At 37.6% G+C, this 16,004-nt stretch overlaps 1 protein-coding gene across 1 annotated transcript; it reads right to left on the reverse strand.

Annotated features, from left to right (window-relative positions):
• Positions 1–5,551: 5,551 nt before the first annotated feature.
• On the reverse strand, positions 5,552–9,070 carry ZBED4 (zinc finger BED-type containing 4; the record flags this gene model as incomplete). Its single annotated transcript, XM_079533627.1, has 1 exon — positions 5,552–9,070. The coding sequence occupies one exon, from the start codon at positions 9,068–9,070 to the stop codon at positions 5,552–5,554; it is 3,519 nt and encodes a 1,172-aa protein (XP_079389753.1).
• Between the last annotated feature and the right edge of the window lie 6,934 nt (positions 9,071–16,004).

Consider the following 16,004-nt stretch of genomic DNA (forward strand, 5'->3'; position numbering starts at 1 on the left):
CAACCAGTTCCAGTGCGTCACCACCCTCTGGGTGAAAAACTTCTTCCTAATGTCTAACCTAAACCTCCCTTGTCTTAGTTTAAAACCATTCTTCCTTGTCCTATCACTATCTAGCTCATAAACAGCCATTCCCCCTCCTGCTTATATGCTCCCTTCAAGTACTGGAAGGCCACAATGAGGTCTCCCTGAAGCCTTCTCCAAGCTAAACAAGCCCTGTTCCTTAAACCTAAACATAGGAGAGCTGCTCCAGCCCTCTGATCATCTTAGTGGTCCTCCTTTGGACCCACTCCAAGAGCTCCACGTCCTTCCTGTACTGGGAACCCCAGGCCTGGATGCAGTACTGCAGATGGGGCCTCACAAGAGCTGAGTAGAGGGGGACAATCACCTCCCCCTCCCCCTGCTGGCCCACCCCTTTTTTAATGCAGCCCAGAACACAGTTGGCCTTCTGGGCTTCAAGCTCACACTGCTGACTCATGTCCAGCTTCTCATTCACCAGGACCCCCAAGTCCTTCTCCGCAGGGCTGCTCTCAAGATCTTCCCCCACTTTGTATAAATACCTGGGATTGCCCCGACCCACGTGCAGCACCCTGCACTTGGCCTTACTGAACCTTGTCAGGTTTTCATGGGCCCATTCTCCAGCCTGTCCAGGTCCCCCTGGATGGGTTCTCTTCCTTCCAGTGTATTGACTGCACCTCTCAGCTTGGTGTCGTCCGCGGACTTGCTGAGGCTGCACTCGATGCCATCGTCTGTGTCACTGATGAAGATGCTGAAGAGCACTGGTCCCAAGACCGACCCCTCAGGGACACCACTTGTGAGGGGCTTCCACCCTGACACAGAACCACTGATCACAACCCACTTATCACAATCCAGCCAGCCAATTCCTAATCCACCAAACAGTCCATCCTTCAAATCCACACCTTTCCAATTTAGAGAGAAAGATGTAGTGAGGGACCATGTCAAAAGCCTTGAAGAAGTCCAGACAGATGACATCCACCACCTTTTCCCCATCCACTGAAGCCATCACTCCATCATTGAAGGCCACCAGATTGGGCAGGCATGATCTGCCCTTGATGAAGCCATGATGGCTGTCTTGAATCATCTCTTTATCTCGTATGTGCCTTAACATAATTTCTAGGAGGATCTGCTCCATGATCTTCCAGGCACAGAGCTGAGGCTCACTGGTCTGTAGTTCCCCATATCTTCCTTTTCATGTTTCTTAAAAAATGGGACTGATGTTTCCCTTCTTCCAGTCACTGGGGACTTAACCGACTTTATGAAACAAGGCAGCTTTGGGTCAGCTTTGCAATGAAACAAGGAAGATAAAAAGTCACTCCTGTTGCTAAGAATAAGGCAAAGGATGGACGTACTTGTGGGAAGACTAAAATTTGGTTTAAATGGTTTTAAAAAAGTAAATCTAATATGTAATTAGAAAGTAATATTTGCTAATTAGAGGTTTGTATTTCCCAGTTTGGAAATCCCTAAATGAAAGTTTGTTACTGTCCACTTTGTAAAGCAATGAAAAGAGAAAAAAAAAAAGCTGTTTTAGGGGACAGATCTCTCAACCACTTTATCCATCTATTTTGAGTTTGGCATATCTGTCACATCTATCTGAATTTTATTAATCACATCCTTATGCTACACTTAAACCATTTTAAACTGAGAGTTCTGTTCTTTGTAAAGTAAGAAGCTATTCTTGGAGAGTGGGGAGAAGCTATGTGCGTTCTAAATAAATGGTCACTGGATGAATTCTGCAGTCAGGCAGGTTTACTTGGTGGGTATGGAAAGAGGCCAAGTAAGAAAGGGCCATATGGGAGGAGCATTATTGTGTAATATATAGTGTAATATATATCTCAATAAATACATTATATACGCCTGCAGGACCTGATACGTTTTTGGACAGGTTATTGGAGATACCTATTTTTTCCCCTTCCTACCTTTAGTACTGCAAAATATTTCTTGCTGCAGTGGTTAGTGGTCACACCTATGCCTCCTTTTAAAAGACACAAAAGCTATTAGATCCTTACAATGACATCTTTAGTACCATCTGCACTAAATTTATTTCTGAAATTACTAACGTACTGAAATTAACTGTTTAAATGAAGTTCATATCACTCTTGTGAATTATACACTAGAGAACCATACTGCTGCAGGGATAGGTCCAGCCTGACAAAAACTCCTAGAGCTTGTGCTTTGTTGAAGTCTGGAAGATTATAAGGTAAAATAAGGGAGTTTCTAATGGAGGATTTTCATTACAAATATGAAAAAGAAAAAAAAGTTTTTAGCAATTGCTAAGAGCTTCTATTAAAAATAATATTTCCAAAATAAAATCAAAACCCACCCATAATCAATGCTTCAGCAAAAGCTTCAGCACTTCTTTTGAAGGCGCTCTTTTTTCAGCGTCATCGCCTCAGCTAGAGATGTAAATGCTCACATAACTCATGTAAAAGGATCAAGACTTCCATCCCCAAAACAGCAATGTTGTCCTTTCAGTTTCTCTTGGTTTAAGTGACCTTTTTTTAATTAAGTGAAAAAAAAAACCACAATCAGCAACCTCTAATAAGCGTATCATTAATTCTTAACCAAGTTGATATTGACACACTGCTATTTTAAGAATTAATGCCCTTCAGAAAAGGAAATTAACTTGCAAATGAAGTAGAATAAGTAAGTTCTGCTTCTTCAAATAGCCACTACAATTCTCGTGCTCTCACAAGATGTTTTTACAAAGAACTAAGTATCTTTCACAAGAAAAAAAATGGAATCTACCTTAAAATGCCATCACTGCAACTTCCTACGTGAGACTTATAAGGAATAAAGACCGCCTTAATGCAGAGGAGCCAAGACGTTTTCAGAGAAATGGGAATTTCAGGTAAACTTGTTCAATATTCCTGCAGGTGTAATGTAGTTTGACAGTGCCTTAAGACTAAGGCTGTATTCATAGCCATATTCCGAGTCTTGAGTAAAAATTATCCCTTGTTAAATTAAAAAACACAAGGTTTCTTCACCCTCTACATACCTTTTTCTGGGTTTGGAGATATTAAGCATCTCACAGAGGTCAAGGCTATATTCACAGTTAAAGTGCAGGAAAAAACTGAGGTAATAATTAACCAGTAACTATTTAAGCATGCTTCTCAATAAGCTACTTCAAAATCACGTTATTCAAACTGTACATAAACTAGAACAAGTTGTTTTACTGATGCGGAAAAAAATATCCGAGTACCCATTCTCTTTTAACCCTACAGGAATAGGGAAATGCTGACTGTTGATAGTATTTAAAGTTAGCATATAAAATAATGGACACAAAATGCAGTGTGAGTTCTTCCTGAGTGTACAATATAGTAACATATCTGTATTATTAATAACAGTACAGATCTAAATCACAGAATCACAAGGTTGGAAACGACCTGCAAGATCATCTAGTCCAACCACCCTCCCATTCCTATCAGTGCCACAAGCTACTAAACCATCTCTCGTAGCTCCTCATCCAGGCGCCTCTTGAACACTATCAGGGACGGCGACTCCACCACCTCCCTGGGCAGCCATTCCAGTGCCTGACCACCCTTTGAGAGAAAAAGTTTCTCCTAATATCCAACCTAAACCTCCTCTGGTATAGCTTCTGGCCATTTCCTCGGGTCCTACTATTTGCCTGGGAGAAGAGGCCAGACTCTTTTGCACCACAACCTCCCTTCAGGAAGTTGTAGAGTGCAATGAGGTCTCCCCTGAGCCTCCTCTTCTCCACACTGAACAATCCCAGCTCCCTCAGCCGCTCCTCATAAGGTTTGTGTCCAGACCCCTCACCAGTTTCGTTGCCCTTCTCTGGACATGTTCCAGGGCCTCAATGTCTTTCTTGTAGTGAGGGGCCCAAAACTGAATGTAACTGACTGACTAACAATTAAAATATGTGAAACTACAGAATGTTCAAAGAAAAATCCTGTGGAAACCAAAAATCACCTGGGAAAGATTTCATCAAATTGGCTAAATTCTTTAAATACAATACAAATCTGTTCACATAGCATGTTCTGTTGTGTATTTATGATTACAATTATAGCAATTAATTTTTATTCAAAGGTTGTCTTTAACCCATCTGGAGGGGAAAAAAAAAAAAAAAAAAAAAAGGCAGTGTTGACTACCACTAGAAAATTGCAAATAAAATGTTTAATTTCAGAAGTTCACCATTTATAAATACACTAAAACATAGTAAATGCAAAATTAGATTAGGCATAGGTACAGTATTTTAACAAAGCTACAACTTTTCTAAAAGGTCATAGGCAAATGATGATTTTTTCCCAAAAAGTATTTAATGAAAACAGAAATGAGAAGATTTATCTTTCTAAAGTTAAAAAACCATTGGAGAACATTCCTTTCAAATTAGAATGCTGGCTGTATTTTTCTTCTTGCTTGAAGTCTTGAGGGCTCTATATCCCACTTGCCTGATGGACTCTGACAGTTAAGAATCAACCCTACTACATAAAATTCTAAGCAGTGCACCGTATCCATAAGGCTATTACTGAAAATCAGAAGATCAGTTATTTTTGTACTAGGAGCTTTAAGACAGGCTGTTCTACAGAGTTGAAATTACATTAGGAATAAGGGCTCAGTTTATACAATAGGGAACCTTACAGTTCTGATGCACTAAAGATAAGAAAAGGCTTTAGAATGACTTTATAGTCTTCATTGTAGATTTTTTGCTTTTTTTTTTTTTTTTTTGTACACGGCATTAAATAACAAGCATTAATTCATAAACTTTGATAAAACTCCCAAAGAGCTTTTATAAATACCCAGAATATTTCCATCGTTCCATTAAATGTATAACCTGAACAGGAGAACCCGGGATGGGAAGTTTTACGACAGACAGTCGTATAGCTGACATTCCATATCATCTCAAATTAAAGATTTATTTTCAGATACTACATCGATAGTCTCCTGTAAACACATCTTCCTTAGTGACTCTTATTAATCCTTTTAAGTTCTTTAGGGCTTGCAGCTAAAAACATCGTATGATAAAAAGATGGCTTGAATCCCATCTTTCATATACAGCTTTCTTTTGACAACTATAAGAGCTGTTCGTTGTTTGTTGGTTTTTTTTTGTTTTTGTTTTTTTGCAATTAAAGCAATGTTCAACTAAAATACAGTACCTGGTTTATGGTTTTTACATAATAATTGAATAAAAAACTACAGAATAGAACTGTTTACATCTTTTTTTTTCTTTTTTTTTTTGCCATCCTATTAAAACAAATGACTGAGTTTTTTTTTTTAAAAGTTCATTTACAGTTACGGATTAAAACCTACATAATTCTGTATAACTTGACAAGACAGTCTATCTCTAGTGTGAACTTTTAAAAAAAACATATATACAATATCTGGCCTGAAGTACTATGAATAAGGCACATGTAGACATATTGAAAGCTGAAAAAATGAAACTAAAATTTGGAATTATAGTCACTGATTAGATGTCATACATGGCCCCTATTGGAGCAATTTAACAATCCAAGTTACAGATAGTTATTATCCAGTGAGCAACAAAATTTTTAGTCTAGCAGTTTGTTCGTTAGTTTCAATACTGGAAGTATATTAAAGGAAGATTCACTTTCAAAAAGATAAGTTTTTCAAAGTGTTCAATCATTAATCTCGACTGACTAAAGTTGTTGCTTTCATTGGATGTATTAAACAATCTCTCTGAAGGAACAATACTTGGTGGACAACCCAAGAACCTGACAGCCAATTTTGACAGTACTGGCCAAGATGACTTCTTAAAGTTCCAGTAAGTTAGAGGATCACAGTTATGCTCGAGTACTTCTTCCTCCAAGTAAGAAAGCACCATTTCCTCTGGTAACTTTGCTCTCTCCTTCAGATCTTTCGTTTTCTTCATGTCACCCATGAGTGACCAAAGATTATCTTCTCCATATGAATTTGTAGATGGTGAACCTATATCACATCCATTGGAAACAGGTTTATCATCTTCTGAGGTAGAACTCATTATTTCCAGCTCCCTGATTAAGTCTTGTTTATACTGTTCAGCCTCCTCTTCAGTAAATAAAGATGTTTTATAGCGAGGATCCAGAAGCGTCGCAAAAATGTACCTTGGATCATGAAGTGTGGAGGACAATCTGCTCACCATAGCTTCTTTCAAAGATTTCAGCATAGTATCTATGCCCATTGTTTCCTCAAATAGCATTTCTATTTTCCTGTTAAGTATATGGATCATTGGGATCACTTGACTTAAAGTAGACATGTGTGTACTCATTTCCCTACTTGCAGCTTCGAAAGGCTTGAGAGCATGACACACTGACTGCATAACTTCCCACTGATCACAGCTTATCAGCTCCCGAAAGCTGCACTCTATTGACATTTCATCAATTGCTCTTTTCTGTTCAATCAGACGTTCGAGCATATGAAATGATGTGTTCCACTTGGATGGAACATCTTGTATAAGCTGATGCTGAGGCAACTCATACTCTTTTTGCAACTCAGCTAACTTCTCTTTTGCTTTTGCTGACCGATGAACACGTTCACAGATCTTTCTTGCAATACTTAGCAAATTCTGAACCATCCTCTGGCTCTTAATGGCCTCGTTTACGATGACATTAACAGTGTGACTAAAGCACTGTACACTTGAATGATCACCCTCATTTAAAGTTTTTTCTATACTGTGATTATCAGTAACAGTAATCCCAATCTGAAGGCCAATGGAAGTAATCCACATTTCCCACCAGTACTCTAACTGCTTTTGAATACTGATTCCATTGTAGTCGCAATCGATCTGTGATACATTTAATAGTGCTGAACAATGATAATCCTCACACTGCGGTCGAAATGAAGACTCAAATGTTACCCAGTGAGCTGTAAGGGTTAGATATTCTCGTGTTTGGTTGCTCATCCATATTCCTGATGTAAAATGGATCACTCCACTTTCGGCTTCTTTAAGATGAGAAATAATTATTTGTCTTACATTATCATACATATCTGGAATTGCTGTCCTAGAAAAGTAAGATGGAGAAGGTAAAGAATACTGAGGTTGCAAGTATTCAAGCAGCCTGTTAAAGCCAATGTTGTCTACAAAAGAATATGGCTGAAGGTCAAGTGCAATCATTTCAGCTACAAGACTTGTGATTTTTTTGGCAACTGGGTGAGAGTCACAAAACTTGTCATTGGTTTCATCAAAAGTTGAAGATGCTAATAATTCTGTGCTCAGTGGCATATGATTATCCGTAGATGTGGATAATACAGTCTCTGAGACATCAGTTTTCAATACATTGTTATGAAACCGCTGCAAATGTCTTAGAAGGCAACTCGTGCCCAGATTTGTTGGCTTTTTCCCCCTACTTATTGTACGTCCACAGTGCATACATATTACTTTTGTTGAATCTGCAGAACAAATTGAAAAGTGATTCCACAGTTTTGAGGTCTTCTTGCTATTGACAGGAAAAATAATTTGATTATCGTGTGTAACCATTGTAGGTAACTCAGTCAACTTTGAGGATGAACATTCTGCAGAAGCCAAAGTAGCATAAGGAGAATTTGCCAAACTAACATCAAGACAGCTTTTTTGGCTTCCAATTATATCAGGATGGCGTCTATACAGATGTCTCATCAAGCAGCTCGTTCCTACATCTCCTTTTTTACCACGACTTATCATACAACTGCAGTATCTACATACTGCTTTTAGACTGTCAGCAGGTGACAATGAAAAGTGATGCCAAACTTCTGATTTAAGCCTTTTCATAATCCTTTTATTTTGCTGAAATACCGCAGTAGGTTCAAATATGAGTGGGCCTAATCCCTCACACTGTTTCTCAGGGGAGGACACAAATGAGACTTCACCTATGTCATCAGAAGATGACAGCATTGAGTCTTCCACTAGAACATCTCCAGAAGAGAGATTAGTATGTATTTCCTCTGAGATTCTGTCTGGAGAAGAGGACACAGAAGCTGATTCTTTCATTAGTTTTCCAGGAGAGGATGACATAGAATTCAGATCACTATCTGATGGTAGCAAAGAAGGCAACAGAGTTGGAGGTGTGGTGTAGAGAGGTGGTATACTGGTACCACCCCCGTTCTCTTGCAGGACAATGGAACGATGTGCTCTCCACATATGTCTTATCAAACAACTCGTTCCCAGGTCTTTTCCATTTTTTCCTCTACTGAATTCATTCATACAGTGGATGCAAACAGCTTTAGAATTATCAAGCGGTGATAAATAAAAGTGTTTCCAGACAGCAGATCTCCTTCTAGAACCTGATGTGTTCTTTGGAATTACAACAGTTTTTTCTGCTACATTCTCCACAGTTTCATCATACTGGCTGTTGGGCAGCTGTGGAGATGACCCAACCATGACTTCTTCTTTGTTGCACTTTTCAGAAACAGAGAGATCTGCTATTTCTTCAGAAGAAACAATAGAAACAGATTCCTCAATTATTCGATCTGGAGATGGTATTTTAGAAGCCATTTTCTTTACCAGTTTTATAGGGGATAACATAGAACTCAGATCTCCCATATCTGCAGACTGAGGAGGCAGTAATAATGTAGGTGAAGAAAAGGAAGATATATTTGGCATAGTCCCGTTTTCTTGAATTAGTACAGTAGGATGGGCTCTCCTCACATGTCTCATGAGACAACTTGTACTTAGGTCCTTTTCATTTTTACCCCTGCTAAATTCTTTCATACAGTACATACATATTGCTTTAGTGCTATCTCTAGGAGATATAAAAAAATGGTTCCAAGCAGGTGACTTTTTTCTGGAGCTTATATTTCTGCTGGAAAGGAGGCTCTGTGTCACAGCCTCCATTGCTACATCATACAGCGTACTACTATACTGAGAAAAAAGAGATCCATAATCATCTTCATTTTCTGTAGATAAATATTTGCTAGCGTTGTTGCTAATGAAGTTCTTTTCTTTGTCTTCTTGTTCATCACTACTGTCTGCATGTTTGAATTCATCTTGTTCTGTCTTTATATCCATTCTTTCTAGAGTACAGTTAATGCCATCTTCCTCTTGTTCTACTTTCAAGTTATTGATTTTTCCCAAGATGAAATTACCATCCATGATGGGGGAACCTGATTTACTGTTTTCCATGGCTGACAAATTCCTCTTGCCAAGTCTTCATTTATTAATAAATACAGATAATTTAAAAGATTATGTAAAATTTGATTAAAACGATGTATCTTGTATACTGAATGCACAAACACAAATCTACGTGATAAAATAATCTCTGGTTTATGAATTCTGTATCCGTGTTGTGCGGACGCAAAAATGATTAGTCATAAGGATGCATTAAGAAATTATAGACTTAATTAATGGAATCTCATCTTTTTCCCCAGGATCAGGACATTTCAGGTCATAGATGAACGTTCTCAAAGGCAGCTTCTGTTGAATGCTTCATGTTGTAGATATCATCCTAAAAATCGAATCTTCTATTTTCTTGGTCAAGGAAGCCATTCTGTTCATCTTGATTGGACAACTGTGATTCTTCTGCACCATCTAGAAAAGAAAAAATTAGATGACAAATGCTGATTGACACATTCTGAATAATTAGTAAACAATGTGAATTATGAACATGCAATAGATGTTCTGTATTTTTTCCCCACTTTCTTTAAGGTAAAAATAATTCAGTCAAGTGCTATTCCCTTTCTCCCCCTTAAAACAAAAACAAGACCATACACTTACTCAATGCATCTATTTACATTGAGCAATACGGGGCAAATACAGACCTACGCACTCAGCTCTGATTAAGCATTGTCAAAATCTACAGTCCACAGCTGCTTTTGTGTTTGTTTCTACATATATACACCTCACCATGCATCCTAATTCAACTACTGCATAGTCATACATACACACGTCCATACAGCTACCTATATTTACAGGCATTTATGAAGACAAGCAGGCACTTAGTCACGTTAGCAGAGAAACATTCACTTAAATGCAAACATAAAGCTATTCTTTGTCAGAAAAGCAAATATCCCCACCAGCCCTACACAAGCCTGAAGATGTCTGCATCTGTCAGCCACTCCTTGTTTTGAATTTTTATTTTTCCTACATTTTTATCCGAATTCTAAATTTTGCCAAACCCTTTCTCTTCTTTTGTATCACTAGTGTAGTTATTAGTATCTTCGTTACCATCAAAAAACACCTTTTAACCAGAGAGCTGATGCTACACTATCCAATTTGTGCTGAACTGATTTTATGGAACTTTTCTCTCAAGATAAAACACACAAATTTGAATTTATCACACAATTTTTATGTTACTCAAATGAGGATTTCAGCAGACAAAAGGTGAAATTAGTCACAGCTACAAGATACATACATAGGTTGAGGTTGTACACACAGGCATTTCTTTTGCATCTAGACAAACAAGATAGTAGCTCTGTGTGGTTCTAATTGTTCTCTGTCTACAGTTGGCTTGCAAGAGAGGTTAAACAGAACAGCAAACAACTAGCTTTCCCTGGATTTCAGACTTCTTTAAAACATACTGTAGTGATAACTTCTCCTTTTTTTTTTTTTTTTTTTTTTCTTTTTTTTTTTACTGAAGCAGAAGAAGTAGATAAAAGGACAATCAGCTTATTACAGCTATTTAAAGACAAGGGAGACAGAGCCGTCAACATTTTACAAAGAGGAAGGCAGCCACTCTGCTTTTTGTTTCTGTAGAAGTTTTAGTATTTGTGTTTTCTTTCTCCTTCTCAAAGAGAGAAAAAAAAAAAAAAAAAGAAAAGAAGAAAAAGAAAAAAAAAAAAGAAAAAAAAAAGAAAAAAGAATACTTTCAGACACCCAGACACCAGAAGAGAACTCCAGAATGAAAAGAAAGAGCCTTACATTTCCATGAGCCAACTCACTAACACACTGCCCAGTGCTTTCCACAGGTTTGTGAAATCAGGTCCAGCAGCAGAGACTAAATTTACAGCCCTCAATATAACACTGAATGAAATGGAAGTTAGCAATCACACCCATATTGATGATACGGAAGCACATACATCTGGGATGAGGATGAGAGTGTAAGACAGTCAACATTTTGAACAGAAGTCAATCAAATAGGATTTTTAAATTCTTAATGTGAATTTTGATCTTATTTTTGAGTGTGGAATTAATACTGCAAACATGCAAAAGCATGAATATTTAGTGAATTATTGCAACATGGGATCATGGAATAGAAAGTCTCGCAAATATTCCATACAGAGTTTAGAGAATATAAATTATGCATCTAAGTGCCAAGCTACAGTAAGCGCATTACAAATTCTTAGCTGGATTCACATATAATGCAAATATCCATCAGCAACAGCTTCTGATGAAAACAATTTCTTCATCTCAAAATAGGTAACCACAGTTCTAGCTTGTAACTCTTAACTTCTTTCGCATGAGGGAGAAAAAAATAAAGAAAATCAAAACCACTCGCAAACACAAACCAAATACAAACATCAAGGCAAAAAAAAAATAAAAAGACAGTTCTAGGCTCTTGTAGGAAAAAAAAATCCATGCAGATGCTGCACTTGTGCTTGCCCCAATAACCACTTCTTAAAGCAGCTGAACTTAAGGTTGCTGAGATGGGAAGATAAAGGAGCCCAACTGCAAACTTCCTAACAAGACCTTACTAGATCGATGTTCATTAACAATATACATTGGCAATGGTTAGTTCTTAATCACTACTATTCATTATCACCATATATTCAAATAGGTCCTAATCATTTTATCCTAAATTACCTTTCGGTACAAGATACCACTGAGCAGAAGCCAGGCAGTTAAACACTGATGACTGTGTTCCTTGATGGTCTCAGTTCAAGTTGAGGTGAATAGATGAGAGTTAGCCTTGAACAAGGAACTGCAGTTGTAGACCTTCTTCCCTATTTTTCCTTGCTGTGCTTTTGATGCTTGTCATCAACTCTACCAAAAAAAAAAAAAAAAAAAAAAAAAAAAAAGGCGTGGGAAGTAATCTCATCTGCTCCTGACATGATTATCTCATTTTCTTCAGGACCAGAAACTGTTCTGGTTCCACCAGAAATGCTTCCTGCTTATTCAGTATCCTTTGTTTTAACTTGCAGATTTTCATTCTTTAATTGTTGATTCACATGTTTTTCTGTCCCCTATTTGTGCAATTAACATACTTTTTTTACCCTTTGCAACTACATACTATTTCTGTACTCATGCTTAGCATTAGTAGGGGGGCTATGCTACCAGCAGTGTTATTAATTACACTATTTTATTTATAACTGAGTTTAAGGCAAGAAAACACATTCAGTCTATTTGATAGGCATCCATGGTTCCCAAGAAATTTCAAAAGTTGGATGCTCCTTGTAAGACTTTGCATGTCATTTTTTCAATTTTCTTTTAAACATTCAAGTCTGATCTCTATTACATTGAGTTTTACCATGTCAGGCTGTAAAATTAAGTTGAATTCTCTCTCCTTTAGCACCCCTGCGGGTGAAAAGGAAATTTTCGTTAGAATGTAGTCCTCAACATGTGCAGGTTTAGAAAGAGAGAGATATTTTTAATCTCTGCCTCCCAGGCCAACTCCTTGCAAGAATCAATCTGTTTTAAGAACAAATAGAATACACCATCCAATTTTACAATTTTATGGTACCCTAGAACAAATTATGAATTTCCTTATGACCACCTAAAGTAGCTACAATTCTATTAATTGAGACTTCTTGCAAATTAAAAAAAAAAAAAAACAACAAAAAAAACAACAAAAAACATCTTCAAGGAAAAAGAAAATAAAGTAGAGAGCAATTATCTACTCAAATCCACTTTTGGACTATTAGACCCTAAATGGCAGTAGACAATCAGTGGCTTGCTGTGGTCAGAAGCCTGCAGAAACATTTTTATAGGATTTTCCATTCAAAATTGGATTACTGAGAGTGTACAGTGGTTGATGAGAAATGTCAGGAGAACATCACTGATCCAACGAGTGACACAGCAGACTGCTGTGACCTGAAGAACTCAGGATAAATAAGGTGAAGGAGAGAAATATCAGTGTTCTGGGGTTCTGCTGACATGTGTTACCTTACAGAGAAGTATGAAAAGCACGCAGGAACACTGAATCACGAGCAGATTATTTGTTTCTAAAACAGAGAGTGTCCTGCAAGTTTTAAACAACTTAAAATTTTAGCCTGGGTAGTCAGGTGATAATCAAGGAATTGATTATATTATAGAACCTAACTGCAAAATTAACAAATCTGAATCTAACTAGAGAAATCAGAGCTACAAAGTTTGTTATTCACCGTGCACACATCTGCAAAATGCAAGAGTAAGTGGTTTAAAGAAAGATGCACAATATGGATGTAAAGTGAAAGCAAAACTGTTTACTAGTTTCAAGAATCAAAAGTAGTGACAGATTTTGTGAGTAGGAAGTAGATAAATACACATTAAAAACAAATTGTGCAAACATTTGCACAAATGGATGTTGGTTTAGAATGACTAGTGCTAATCTTGTTTATTTTTGAAATTCTACAGGCATCATTAACAGCATCAAGTGCAAAGAAAATGCTTACAATTATACAAGCAATGAGAAAGACACATTTTAAGAAATTATTATTAGCTCCCACTTCAATGGCAGGTACCATGCTAATTAAGTAATATTTTCTTGAAAAATAACACCATACCAAAAAACTGTAAAAATTAACAAATCCTGATGAAGGGATAGCCTAGAGAAACTTTACTCAATTTTACAAACTTCTCAAAGTAGCAAAATTAAGAACAGTAACAGATTTTTTTCTATAGAGACTTACTTTGACAAGGTGTCGGCTTGCCAGTATAGATCTAGGGAAGCTTGCAAGATACTGAGTGATTAAATGAGGCATTAGGAGAGACATCAACATTAGCATGTTAGTTACATTCTGCCAGGATGTGGGTCCTATGCTTAGGTCTCACTGAAGTTCACAGGAACCTGCACAGACATACAAGCATGAACTAATGGATGTAACTATGTAATTGGGATCAAAGTAGAGAAAGTTAGGCTTAATGAAAGAAACAAGTTGTTCTGGACCTCACGGAAAGTATGACTTGTGGAGATCAGTTGGGAGAGAAAAAAGGGTAAAGCTGTCTTTACTATTCCATTACCTTTCCAGACACCTGAAAGCCAGAGCTACAGCTATTTCCTTTAATCCTGAATATCTATGAGTTGTAGTCCACGTTACAGTAACCCATAATTTCTGCAGTTTTGAAAAGGTATTCTCTCCAGTTTGCAAAATACCCTCTTATGTCTGCAACCCCAAGGGCTTCATCTGGACACAAGAGATTGAATGATGGAAACAGCACCATCAATGCTGCATGCTGCTCTTTGTTGATAGGAATAATCTTCACCCTAACTTCATACTGGGACAGAATATAACAATTAGGACAATTGCTAACCGTATCCTGGGCTGCATCAAGAAAAGTGTGGCCAGCAGGGACAGGGAGGTGATTCTGCCCCTCAAATCTGCTCTTGTGAAACCCCACCTGGAGTACTGTGTCCAGCTCTGGGGCCATCAATGCAAGGACATGGAGTTGTTGGAGCAGATTCAGAGGAGAGCCATGAAGATGATCAGAAGGCTGGAGCACCTCCCCTCTGAGGACAGGCTGAGAGAAGTGGGGCTCTTCAGCCTGGAGAAGAGGAGGCTTTGGGGGGATTCTATAGCAGCCTTCCAGTACCTGAAGGGGCCTACAGGAAAGCTGGGGAGGGACTTTTAAGAAGGGCATGTAGTGACAGGATGAGGATAAGTGGCTTCAAAATGGAAGAGGGTAGATTTAGACTAAATATTAGGAAAAAATTCTTTACTGTGAGGGTGGTGACACACTGGCACAGGTTGCCCAGTGAGACTGTGGATGCCCTCTCCCTGGAAGCATTCAAGGACAGGCTGGTAAGCAACCTGGTCTAGAGGGAGGTGTCCCTGCCTACAGCAGGGGGACTGGAAATAGATCCTTTCCAATCAAAATCATTCTATGATTCTATGAAATAGTAGTTTCTAGGTTTCTCTTGTTCAGCCATAAGCTCCTAGTCTAAATTTCTCCCAGTATGACCCCTCCCAGGTAAGAGGGAGCTTTTCTTTCCGTCTTTTTTTTCTTTTTAATCTATTCCAAATAAGTTTTATAGAGTTGTCCTTACTATGTCTTACATCCATTGAGTCCCTAACTACTCCTGACATGATTCTATAATGGAGGGAAAAAAAAAAAAAAAAGGAAAAAAAGAAAAAGGAAAAAAAGGCTTTTGTAATTATTTTTAAGATTCTATTTTAGACTGATACAAACATTTTGGTAGAGAAAAATCCTAGAATGCCCTAGGGGACATCTAGTTTAGTCTGCACATACAAGAAAAGACTACAAGTTAGTGGGGGGTGGGAATAAAATAATAAAAAAAAAAAACAACAACATGGTATTCCAGAAACTCTTAGTCCATAGTATTTCAAACAATTTACTTAAAAGAAAAATAAAAACAAACAGCCAAAACTAACCACAACAAAATACAAGTTCAATCTCAGACACACCAATTGCATTTCAAATGACACGGAAAAAGTAAAGAAATGCCACCATGTTGTATGTAACAACATACACTATCCATCACCACACACAGTAATATATTTACACCTATAACTACCTGATAAGCCTTTAATTGCTGACAGTTTTTCTTTCCTGGTGCACTAAAAATACCATCACACCTCAAAAGTGGTTAACTTCCTTCACATGTCCTTTGCTAACTTCCCATAGCTGCAAGCTATAAAAAAAAAAAAAAAAAAAAAAAGCAGGCTGTACATATGCTAATCATTTCTGTCACAGGTTTTACTGAGAGACTGCTCATAAAAAAAAACAGATTTGTTGTGGTAAGTAAATTATGTCAATATTTGTCTGTGATCCAAACCGTCTCTTCAGAGTTGAAGAACCTTCTTCCTCATTATCTGCTGCAATGCTACCGAAGCAATACTTTCAGGATCTCTTTCTATGCTATTGTTCGCACCCACCAAGTGGCAGATCTGCCTCTCATTTGTAAAAATGCTGATGCTTTAAGAAATTACTTGAATAAACTTTAAGTAGGATTGCTGTAAATCGT

Source organism: Tetrao urogallus, assembly GCF_951394365.1.
Source record: "Tetrao urogallus genome assembly, chromosome: 1".
NCBI lineage: Eukaryota > Metazoa > Chordata > Aves > Galliformes > Phasianidae > Tetrao > Tetrao urogallus.